At 42.7% G+C, this 12111-nt stretch overlaps 1 protein-coding gene across 2 annotated transcripts in view; it reads left to right on the top strand.

The window, feature by feature from the left end:
• The window catches only part of BMP2K (BMP2 inducible kinase), a 271429-nt gene that overhangs the window by 101671 nt on the left and 157647 nt on the right, over nucleotides 1-12111 (top strand). For both annotated transcript variants that reach the window (XR_014225958.1, XM_082273188.1), the window contains exon 2: nucleotides 9054-9172. Coding sequence is in view for 1 of the 2 variants with exons in the window: in XM_082273188.1 (XP_082129314.1) it covers nucleotides 9054-9172 (119 nt within the window). In the remaining variant the exon portion in view is untranslated. The remainder of the gene's footprint in view (nucleotides 1-9053; nucleotides 9173-12111) is intronic.

The following is a 12111-nucleotide window of genomic DNA, read 5'->3' as shown; positions in this document are numbered from 1 at the left end:
GCCAGTAACATTTTTGCATTTGTGTTCTTGAAATGGGGAAAAAAAATGAATTTTAAATGGTATAGACCGGGGATGCAATTACTAAAAATAAATTAACTATACTTACACTAGTAGGTAGGTACCTTCTTGAGTTTTAGATTAGAGTAAGTAAACTGTTAATCCGGATTTATTTGGCTATTGTGCATATGGTTCTCTGTACAGAAAGTGATGAAAATAATCATTTTTTAATAAAATATTTTAATGAAGTAATTTTATTATAAATGTAATTGGCTTATTTGCGATTTCTGGTCTGCGAGAAACCATTCTGCTATTCTAGAATTGGTAAGATCAGTATGACGTCATGTCCTTTGACAAGCACACAAATAATTTGTGCTGTCTGATAGACATGCTTTGAAGCTGGTAGAGACAGTTGTAGCATTTTTGTGAGCAATAAAGCATACAGATCTTTAATCACATGCTCACTTTCTGCTGGATAGAAGTACTTGTGTGGAGTGAAAGGGTGGCTCTTTGTTGATAAGTAACCCCATTTTACTTGTGGATAAACCAGCTGACTGATGTCTGTTGGGCCTGTACTGTGTTTTGATGAGAAGCAGATTAAAATTGTTTTTATTTCAGAAGTACAGCATTAAATTTCACTGAAGTTACAGCGGAACTCCAGTCACTAGAGCTAGCATGCAGCCAGTAGAAGAGGTCTGTAATGTCTCCATATTTTTTGTCCTCGCCGGTTCATCTTAAGTAGGCAATCAGAATTATCATTTGAGAGCCTGTTATACACGTCAATTGCATTTTTCACATTGAAGCTCATTCATTGTCTGTAGAGTGATTTTTTATTAGTGAAAAGTTTAAGGCAGTCTATACATAATATTGACGTTGAAGATCTAAAATGACCTGCAAATGCGGGGCCACCTTTCAAAACCACCAAGTATTTATAACATGAAAACTACACTATATTACTAAATGTACTGGGATGCCTGCCTTTACAAGCACATGAACCTTAAAGGCATCCCAGTCTTAGTCCATAGGGTTCAATATTATAACAGCTTCAACTCTTCTGGGAAGGCTGTCCACAAGGTTTAGGAGTGTGTCTATGGGAATGTTTGACCATTCTTCCGAAAAAGCATTTGTGAGGTCAGGCACTGATGTGGACGTGAAGGCCTGGCTCACAGTCCCCACTCTAATTCATCCCAAAGGTGTTCTATCGGGTTGAGGTCAGGCCAGTCAAGTTCCTCCACCCCATACTCGCTCATCCGTGTCTTTATGGATCTTGTTTGTGCACTGGCGCGCAGTCATGTTGGAACAGGAAAGGGCCATCCCCAAAATGGACGCACAAAGTTGAGAGCATGAAGTTGTCCAAAATGTCTTGGTATGCTGATGCCTTAGGAATTCCCTTCTTTGGAACTAAGGGGCCAAGCCTAACATTTGAAAAACAACCCCACACCATAATCCCCTCCCCCCCCCCCCTCCACCGATTGATTTGGACCAGTGTATAATGTATAACTTTGGAATCCCACAACCTTCCTGGTAAGAGTGTTTTACAAGCATACTGTACTAAGGTTTGCCTAATAAAGAAATTACTTGATGTGCCTACTCAGTTATTAAGTATTTAAAACGCTTGGCAAATAATATACAAGAACATGCGACAAAACATCTGGAAAAATGCGCAAAAATGCAACGCTCAGGTGTAAATGCAGCCTCACAGTGGGGACAGGTGGAGTATGGAAAGCTCCTTTTACACAAAAGTATTTTAGATGTTTACAGAAAAGGTATATGGGACTTTTAAGGTGCATTCTCACCCTTAAGAAGGAATAATCATACACAGTTTTACATAAAACACATCATGTTTTATTACAGAATATTGACAACAGGGAATGCACACATTTAAATCAGTGAATGGATGATATCTCATAGAACATTCAGCACAGTAACCCCCAAAGCACCTTCGTAAAGCGAAAAGTTTAGTATAGCATATAATAGATGAAGCATATTGATTTAGATAGAAGAACGGGAAGGTGTCATCTGCCAACACGTTTCTCTGGGTGGACTTCTTCAGGGGTTCGAATAGGGTACACTGTTGGTGTAAAGCATTTCTTACAGATATTTAAAATTTGTTTTCATGTAACAGTATACATTGTGTATTAACATGCAAACTTAACAGTTTAAGAATTTTACCAGTAATAATGGTCATCCCAAAAGCACACGACTTTGCAGGGAGAGGAGCAATCAGATGGAGACGGGAAAAGGCACCCCCCCCCCCCCCCACACACACACACACACCTGGAAGCCTGGGGACACCATCAGAAAAGAAAACGCCTTGCTGGGGATATGACTGCAGGGCTCTTGCTAGCTGGGAGGAAACACATTTACTAGGCAACACATTAGCAAAGTAAATGGCACTTGTAGTCATTCTTGTTCCTCTAATACAGGAGTCCCCAAACTTGGTGTCAGTAGGAGGAAAAGTGCCCCAAGGGGGGGGGGGGGGGTATGGGAATAAAGCAAACCGGCCAATTCTGGCCTCTGGGCCACAGTTTGGGGACCATTGCTCTGATATATACTTTTTAGGGATAGACCGATAATTGGCAAGGCCGATCTATCGGTGGCTGATATGCACTTTCCCCGATATATTGGTATCGGCCGATATTTTTGTGACGTCATTCTGCCTTCTTAGGCCGCCTCCCCCGCCTTGGACAGCCTCATCTGGAGTCGGGACTAGTCTCGCGGGAGTGTATCACAGCCACCCGCCCACAGCAGCCTGGTGCCAGCCAGCCACCCAGATCCACAGGCCCTGTCCCAGCCAGCCACAGGCACTGTACTAGCCAGCCAGCCACCCACAGGCTCTGTACCAGTCAGCCAGCCAACCACAGACCCTGCACCAGCCTGCCACAGCCCCTGTACCAGTCAGCCACTTACCACAAGGTGCCAGACAGCCAGCCACCCACCACAGGGTGCCAGCCAGCCACCCACCCACCACAGGGTGCCAGACAGCCAGCCACCCACAGGCCCTGTACCAGCCAGCCACAGGCACTGTACCAGCCAGCCACCTACAGCCCCTGCGCCATCCAGCCACCCACCACAGGGTGCCAGCAAGCCACCCACCACAGGGTGCCATCCAGCCACCCACCACAGGGTGCCAGCCAGCCAGTCAGCCATCCACCACAGGGTGCCAGCAAGCCAGCCTCCCACCACAGGGAGCCAGCCAGCCACCACAGGGTGCCAGCCAGCCACCCACCCACTACGGTGCCAGCCAGCCATCCACCACAGGGTGTCAGCAAGCCAGCCATTAAACATTAAACAAAAATTATCATGTTCAGTACAAGATTTGTGTCAAAAATCCTCTTTATTTTTCAAAACTTTAAATGTACAAAATATTGGCCCATACCGATATGTTGTGACCAAAATTTCGGTATCGGTTTCCGCCCTGAAAAAAACATATTGGTCTATCCTTAATACTTTTATTTTGTTTCATACAATTTATTATACTATTCCCAACAATACTATTATTACATCTGTTTTACTTCTAAGAAAGAGTCACAGCTAAACCAGGCTGAACCAGTAAGCAAAAATCTCACACCCGTGAGATATTTCCAGCTCTGATCCTCCATGATATGCACACCTGCACAAATATGGGGACATTTATCAAGACTGTTTTCAATAATAAAGACTCAACTTTTTTTTTTTTTTTTGAGTTTTAGATTGGAGTGGAATTAGAACACCCATTTGTGTCCCCCTGGCAGGGAGATTCACCCTATTTGTTCTCTTTTATTGTTAACAAAGAGAAGAGAAGTGAAAGAAAGTCTTACATTTTGGTTTGTCCCCAGAACAGGTATAGAAGGGAAAATTTCCAGTGGGGACACTAGTTCTGGTGACAACAAGGAGGTTCCCAAATGTAGGGACAGATCTATTATCCGTATGCAAGTTGCATAGTGAATTATATGCAGTAAGCATACACTGTGCCTGTTTAAAAAGTTCCACTTGTGTCACCTGAATCCCTTTTATTATTATTTCTTTTAATTTTTATTTTTTTTTTGTGTAAAATGTAAGCATGGAAACTGTTTTGTGTAAATTTACTACTTATCGTTCGAAAGGTTGTGTTGTGATAGTCTTTGTGTCTTGCTTGCCCACAACAAGGAAAGTAGGTTCTACTGTTCCTTGGCTATTTTTCGTAGGCTTCATTGTAAAACTATATCCTGCTTAATTATACCTGGTTTCTTAGTTGATTTACATCTCCAGGTAAACCACTAAATACATTGTTTAAATAAACATATGTGAACCTTTTACCTGGGAAAAAAATAGTAATTTTGGATAAGAACGCTTTGTGAGTCGCACACATCCTAAACAGCATGCAGATAGATGACACTCTTTTATTTCCTCCGTCAACCATTTTTCCGCTTCCTGTGCCACCTCTCCACCTCCAGTCTGCCCACTGGGCGATGGATCTGTATCATTCCCACTGTCCAATAAGCAGTATTGTAAAGCAATTCTCAGTATTAGAATTGAACCACCAGGGAGTGATGGATTGATCTTTCCAGCCAAGCAGTGTGGTAGAGGTGAGGAAGTCACAAGAACAGCTGAAATGCATTCTTTGGCAGGTAAAACTGTAAAACTTATATGTATTTCAGCTATAGCTTTAGCTATTCGCTTAGCATTTAAAATGTAGGTCTTAATATCTTCGCATTTGCCAGCCTTCTTGTTTGGCATGTGTATGCTTTAAAGGCGTTGACCATCTTTGGCTAAAATCGGACAGTCATTACTGTACTTGTCTGTTTAAATGTAGCTTCAGTCCTAGAACATTTCATTTTACTAGCAGAAACCTCTGAAATAGCATTCCATCTATGCCATTATATTGGTATTTTCAAGTGCTTATTGTGCTTGATAGACTGTTCTGCACTATTTATAGAGAATCTCATGTGTCCTAAAAAGGCCTTTAAAGATTCAACTTTGTCTGAGCTGACAGCAGATGCTCAGAAGTTTGAAAGTTTGAAAAATAGCTAGTAACTTAGTAATCAGCTTAATGGAAACAAAGTACTGTAGTGGATTCTGCAGCGGGAATCCGATCATCCTACTACCACTAAAAAAAATTTGTCATTGTAAAAAAGTGATTGTAAAGCTTTATTTTTATTTTTTTTTTTTTGTTCATTAAAATAGGGGGAGCTGGGGGCTGCTGCACACAGGTTTTTTACCTTCATGCATAGAATGTGCACTTTGTACCTTTACAACCACTTTAATCACTTACTGCCCACCCACCGTCAAATGACTCTCGTTCTGGGACAACGTCATATGACGGCACCCCAGAACAGCCTCTCTCGCGCTCCCACGATCCTGGTAAAGAGCCAATGACGTGGCTCTTTACCCATGTGATTGGCTGTGTCCAGCTGATCACATGGGTAAAGAGCCATATTACCTGGTTGGCTATGTTTAGCCTTTGGGGAGTTACGTTCTTCTTTGCGTTGTCTTCCCACCCCTCATGAAAATACTGCTTTGGGACATCCCAATAGTCTAAAGAAGATATGGAGCTGCATCTGTCGATGAACGATAGAGAAAACTGGATTTTTGTACGTAAAATCCTTTTCTCTGAAGTTCGACAGATGCAGCACCCGCCCCTCTATTTCTGAGTGAATGAGATTTTTTGTCTTCTAAACACTGCTTGCAACGAAACTAGATGCTGTAGCAGAGTGTGCGGGGTTATGTGTGCAGGGACAGCCCCCATAGGCATTGTAAAGCTTTTTCCTGCCTAGTGCCCTATTCCTGATGATGGGAGCATAACCCAATGGTCTAAAGAAGATATGGAGCTGCGTCTGTCGAACTTCAGAGAAAAGGATTTTACGGTAAGTACAAAAATCCAGTTTTTTAGGACCTACTTTTTTACTTTAATGCATCAAGGCTTTTGAGTGAGTCAGTCAAAAGTGTACAGTGGGTGTTTTTGGGAATAGCACCTTAGTTTTTAAAAGTTTGGCAAAAGGTTCACAGATAATTCAATTCCCAACAAAGTAGTGATGTGGACTAGAACGCTACAGATCTGCCCAGATTAAAACAGAAGTTTATAGGCTATTTCTTTAATTTGATTAAAGCAGATCTTCTGCTAATCATTATGCCCTGCTGCAGTACAATAATGAATGGAAATTATCAATATTTTATATTATTTACAAGTACCCTTTTTTCTTTTAATTTGGCGGCATTTCCAATCCTGGCTGCTTAGGCCATTACATCATTAGGCGATCCCCTGGAATCCTATCCCAGGCTTCTTTGGGTAACCTTATGGTCTAGTCTCCCCGTAATTGCAGACACAACGTGCTGCCTGGCAATGATGCTAATGCGCATGCATGAGAATCAGAGGTGCTTGCTGGGTAGCCAGTTGCACTAAATCCTGAAACTCATATGCGCCTGCTTTGGACACCCACAACCAAGATTGGTTCCACCAGCATTTATACAGGGGCCAGAAAACAGAAGATTTGGCAAGTAAGGACTACAGTTAGAGTATATAACCATTTCTAAAGTAAATAGAGTGATTTGTAAGGATCACGGAGATGTCTTTAATGAATTTTTGAGTGGGAGACATTAACTTCTCTTTAAATTTGTTTTAACCAGATTGTAAATATTGTTGCCTATTACAGAGAAGCTGCCGCTTTAGAATCTATTCACTGCTGGTCTTATGACTTAATGCCAGGGGTTTGGTCATGTGATCCCAGTAGAAGACTCTCCCTGAACATTGATCCTGGGATTATGCTAATCTTACACCAGGAACAAGAGTTTTTTCAGTGCAGTGTTTTATTCACGATAGTTGAAGTATTTATTATAACTAAAGGCAAAACCCTTTTTTTCTCTTTTTTTTTTTTTTTTTAAGAATAAAGAGGGATTAGAACACCTGTCCAGCTTTTATTGCTGTCTTTGTCCCTGCTAGGGAGATTGTCCTGTTTACCGTTATTGCTGACAGTGAAAGTGAAAGAAATCCCAAATTATAGGTTGTCCCCAGAGCAGGAATAGAGTGGCTGTCTTCCAAAGAGGACACCTGTTCTGGTAACCCTGGTGGCAACTCAGAATTGCCTCACTTTGGAGGGATTTTCTCTCACCTCCTGTTTAGGCCTTGCGACAGGAAGTAGAGGAAAATCTCCCCAATGGGAAACCTTGGCCAGCTATATGGCAAATTAAGTTTAATGTTGATAAATGTAAAGTTATGCACTTGGGGGGCTAAGAATATGCATGCATCATACATACTAGGGGGAGTAGAACTGGGGGAATCCATAGCGGAGAGGGATCTGGGTGTTCTGGTTGATCATAAGCTTAAAAATAGCATGCAATGCTAAGCTGCAATTTCCAAAGCAACCAAAGTCCTTTCTTGTATTAAGAGAGGCACATGGACTGCAGAGAGAGAGATAAGTTTGCCCCTGTACAAATCATTAGTAAGACCTCATTTTAAGGGGGGATATGATCAACATGTACAAATACATAAGAGGTCCATATAGTGAACTTGGTGTTGAGTTATTCAATTTAAGGTCATCACAGAGGACAAGGAGGCACTCTTTACGTCTGGAGGAAAAGACATTTGGTAGATTCCAAATACTGAAATGTTTCTTCACAGTAAGGGCTCTTTCACACGGCTTTCCGTGTGAGAGCTCCGCTGCGGTCCTTTTTTTTTTTTTTTTCACGGAGCGGATGACATTTGTGTCATCCGCTCCGTAGGTCCGCATATCATCCCATCGGTTTGTGGATGATATGCGGACCTAATGTAAGTCTATGGGGATTGCGGATGTCAGTGGATGACACCGCTGACATCCGATTTTCCTTCCTTTCCGTTTTTTGAACGGAGGAAAAATAGGGTTCTGTTCCATTCGAAAAAACGGAACAGAACTGAAAGGAAGGAAATCGGATGTCAGCGGATGGTATTCCGCTGACATCCGCAATGCCATAGACTTACATTATGTCCGCAAATCATCCGCAAAAAAATAGGATGATTTGCGGACATACGGAAAGCCCGTGTGAAAGAGCCCTAAGAGCTGTGAAAATGTGGAATAGACTCCCTACAGAGGTGGTTCTGGCCAGCTCACTAGATTGCTATAAAAAAAGGCCTGGATTCTTTCCTAGGTGTAAATAATATAACTGGGTACTAATATTTATAGGTAAAGTTGATCCAGGGAATATCTGATTGCCTCTCGGTGGATCAGGAAGGAATTTTTTCCTCTGCTGTAGCAAATTGGATCATGCTTTGCTTGGGTTTTTCACCTTTTTCTGGACCAACTGCGGGTATAGGATTGTGTATATGGGATTGTATGGTTGTGTTTTCCTTACTGTTTTTTGTTTTTATTGGTTGAGCCAGATGGACTTGTCTTTTTTAACCTGACTAACTATGTAACCATGTAACCTTACACTATGCAGAATGTGAAAAAAAAAAAAGTTTTGTTCTACTTAAAAAAAAAAAAAGTTTTGTTCTACTTAAAAATAATTGTAAAGCCTAAACATTTTTGCATTCAATGCATTAAGGTAAAAAATGTTCCAGTACCTGTATCACCCCCTCACTCTCCCTTATACTTACGCGAGTCTTCACTTGATCTAGCACTGTGCTGATTTATAGCGGCTCTGTCTTCTCTTCCTGCTCTCACAGGCTTTGCTGAAGCAGCAGGAGCAATTGGCTCCTGCTGCTGTCAGTCAAATCCTGTGGGGGGGGGGGGGGGGTTGTCAATGGCACAGGCAGCACGCCTCGGGATCAAGTCCACAGGTATGCAACGATTAAAACAGATTCTTATGGTGGCACACCAAAAAGAAGCCAGTAGCGCCAGTGGGGGACCCCAGAAGAGAAGTATCTGGGCAATTCTATTGCACAGAGTATTTGAGTATAACATGTTTGTTACTAAAAGAAAAAAAAAAAAAAAAAGACTTTACAATCACTTTTAACTATTTTTCAATTTATGAGTATAATAATGGCCCAGGATGAAAATACTTTATGGTTCTTTTGCACAATGTTTTTGGTTATGAAAAATATACCATAGGTTTTTTGTACTGACTCATTCAAATTTGTTCTCTTAATGGGAAGATTATTTTATTGGTATTTTTGTTCTTTTCAGGAGGCTTTTCTACTGTTTTCTTGGTTCGCACCCATGGGGGGCTTCGTTGTGCTCTGAAGAGAATGTACGTCAACAATGTGCCTGACCTTAATGTTTGCAAGAGAGAAATAACTATTATGGTAAGTAAAATACACATTTTTTTAAAAATGTATAACAAACATTGTGTGTTCTGAGTTTTGTCCTTAAACGGATGCAAGTTTAATCGCTAAAAGTGCATATAAACCTTTTGTATCTGAGGCTTTCAATAAAATATATTAATGAAATAATGTGATTCTAACATGGGTCTTCTTCAGGCACTCCCTGTTATAGGGCGACCAAATGCTATTGTGCATTGCCAACCTATAACCTGCACGTCTGTTTGAGACTATAAGTGGCCAAGCTGGCATTCAATGATCAGGCATGTACCACCATTGTCACTGTCAGAAATCCCTCCCTAAGCAATGCAGCTGAATATAAACCGGCAGTGCCTGCAAAAATTCTGGAGGAGATCAGCAGCACTAAGATACAGAAAGGGTAAAAAGATCTCAGAACAGTGAAAAATTGTAATTTCACTGTGCTTTGGCAAATTCAATGCCAGCCTGTTAGGGTTTACATGTTCCTTCAATGTGTTTGGCTGGCATGGTACATTTTATGTCTTGTTTATTCATAGTGTAAATTCTCAAATTTCATCTTCTAAAAGTTTATTTAGGGATGCCTTTTACAAAACATTGTGAGATTACTTTTCATGATCTGTAACCCTATACCAGCTTACCATCTGCAGGAATTCAAGTGCTCATTCTTAAAGGGTAGTCAATTTTTTACAGTGACAGAAGACAAAATGTAGTTGATTGGATTTTTGGGTCATGTTTTTGGTTGCCTTTGCTTTATCTGTGCTGTTAGATTTTGCACTTTGTAGGACTTAACAGGTTTTGTCTGACCTCAATGGCTTGAAACCCAGGACCAGGAGGAGCTTATTTGGGAGAATTTAAAAATCTTTGATAAACCCATATACCCTTATTTTTGTGGGCTCTAAGGTTGATGTTTATGCCTGCTGGGTTGAAAAACATTTGCTTTAATTACCACATTTGGAGAACCACTGCATAGGTAAATCACCTTGCCTGCTAAGCATCATATTCTTGATACTTAAGCCTAGCACACACGGGCAGAATGTCTGGCAGCATCGGCCGGTTCAATAGAAATCGGCCTACATTTGGCCTGTGTATATGGCAGCCGGTCTGCTGTCTGGCTCCCTAGCGGCGTCTCCCTGTCAAAGCTCAATAGCACTGCAGGGAAGATTGCTGTACTAACATTGAATAGTTGGTACAGCAGCTCTGACCTGAGCTTTTTTATTTTTTTTCCATTCGACCCAGCAGTACTGTGTACGAGGCCTTAGTCTGGTCTAGTTGTTTGTATTTGGAGGCAGTAACCAAATTGCGTTTATAGCTGGCTTCTGTTATCTAATACATTTTGATAAATTGGTGCTGTGGAAAATGCAAATCCTTCTTACATGTAATGTGATTTCCATAAATGCTCTTGGGTAGCAAGCCCTTCCCCTGTTTGCATAAATAAAAGGTATGTTTAGCAGTGCATTCTAGTGTTTCCAGTTCCACTTCCAGGGAATGTGATTCCTCCTAGAAGTAAAAACAGTTTTTTCTCTTTCGTTCATTAACGGACACAGCTCCTGCTCTTCTTAACCATTGGGTTATACTGCCCCCCTACAGGAGTAGGAAACTAGGCAGAAAAAGAAGTCTGGCTATGCCTATGGGCAGTCCCAGGGGGTACTATACTATGTACTTTTTTCTGCCTAGTCAGGAGTAAGGACCTAGTTCCTTGCTGGTATCTCTGGTCCTGGCAATTTTTTCTTCTTACATGGAATTTTCTTTCCTTGTTCTTTCCTGTGAGTTCTACAATCAACTGCCAGATTGGGGGATGGGCTGGATAATCTAGATCCAGTGGTCACCCCAGTCTGGCCAGCGAGCGCATGCAGACCTCCGCTCCGTGCTCGCATACGACCAGGTCTCTGCCTGGGTCGCAGCATTCCTCCTGGCCGACAGCTACCCTCGATAGCGAGGGGTTCTGTCTGGAGCAGTGTCCGGCTGGTTCCTGGTATGGTGAGTAGCTGTGCCCCCTCTCCCCCTGGAAGGTTTTGGGGGGGCCTGGGCCTGTTCTTTAGGCCTAGGGGTCTCTTCTTCGTCCCTGGGAGCCTCGTGGTGCCACTATTTTCTTGTTGCCAATGCACATGATTCCAGTTGAAGAGTCCCCGACCATTAAGGACCCGGCTGACAGGAAGCCGGAGACTGTGGCCTGCAATTTGTACATCCTGGCTGGTTCGGCATTGAGGCTGATTTTCACCATTGCCCTGGTGTCGCAGATTCTGACCGAGTGGGCTAAGCTTTTACACTGTGACCTGGAGGGGGAGTAGCTCCCCCCTGCCTTTGCTGAGCTGGCGGACCAACTGGTTCAGGGGCTGCAGTTTATCTGTGATGCCTCTTTGGATGCAGCTCCCCTAGGGGCTTTGCTCTCTGTTTCGGCAGTGGTCCTTCGGCGTGTCTTTTGGCTCAAATGCTGGTCTGCGGACAAGACTTCTAAAAAGGACTTGCTTAATCTTTCCTTTCAATTAGATCGTCTGTTTGGTGCTACCCTGAATAACATCATTAAAGGTCTCACAGTGAGGAAGCGTACCTTTCTTCCGCAGGCTACTAAGGGCATGGAACCTTGTTGTAGATGTGGGCCCTCCTTCTCGGCTCATAAGAAGTTGTTTCGTCCCGCCTGGAGGATCCAAGTGAACATGGTCTGGCAAGTCAAGTGCGGGCTTCTCCAGACTTGCAGACAAGGCCCCCTCAGGAGGAAGGTGGGCCTTTACTTGAATCTGGGGTGGGGGGACATCTTCGCTGGTTCCTGGACCCTGCACTCTCCGCTGGAGACCGACACATATTGGAATGTTGAGAGAGAGAGAAGCATTATCAGTTTAAGGCATTACCTTTTTGGTCTCGCCTCTTCTCCTCAGGCCTTCACGAAAATGTTGGCCTCAGTGCTAGAATTGTTATGCCAATGGGGGATCGCGGTACTGGGCTACTTG

Source organism: Pelophylax lessonae (genome assembly GCF_965119305.1).
Source record: "Pelophylax lessonae genome assembly, chromosome: 1".
NCBI classification, from domain to species: domain Eukaryota; kingdom Metazoa; phylum Chordata; class Amphibia; order Anura; family Ranidae; genus Pelophylax; species Pelophylax lessonae.
The sequence above is the reverse complement of the archived record's forward strand: the minus strand, read 5'-3'. Positions and strand labels throughout refer to the sequence as shown.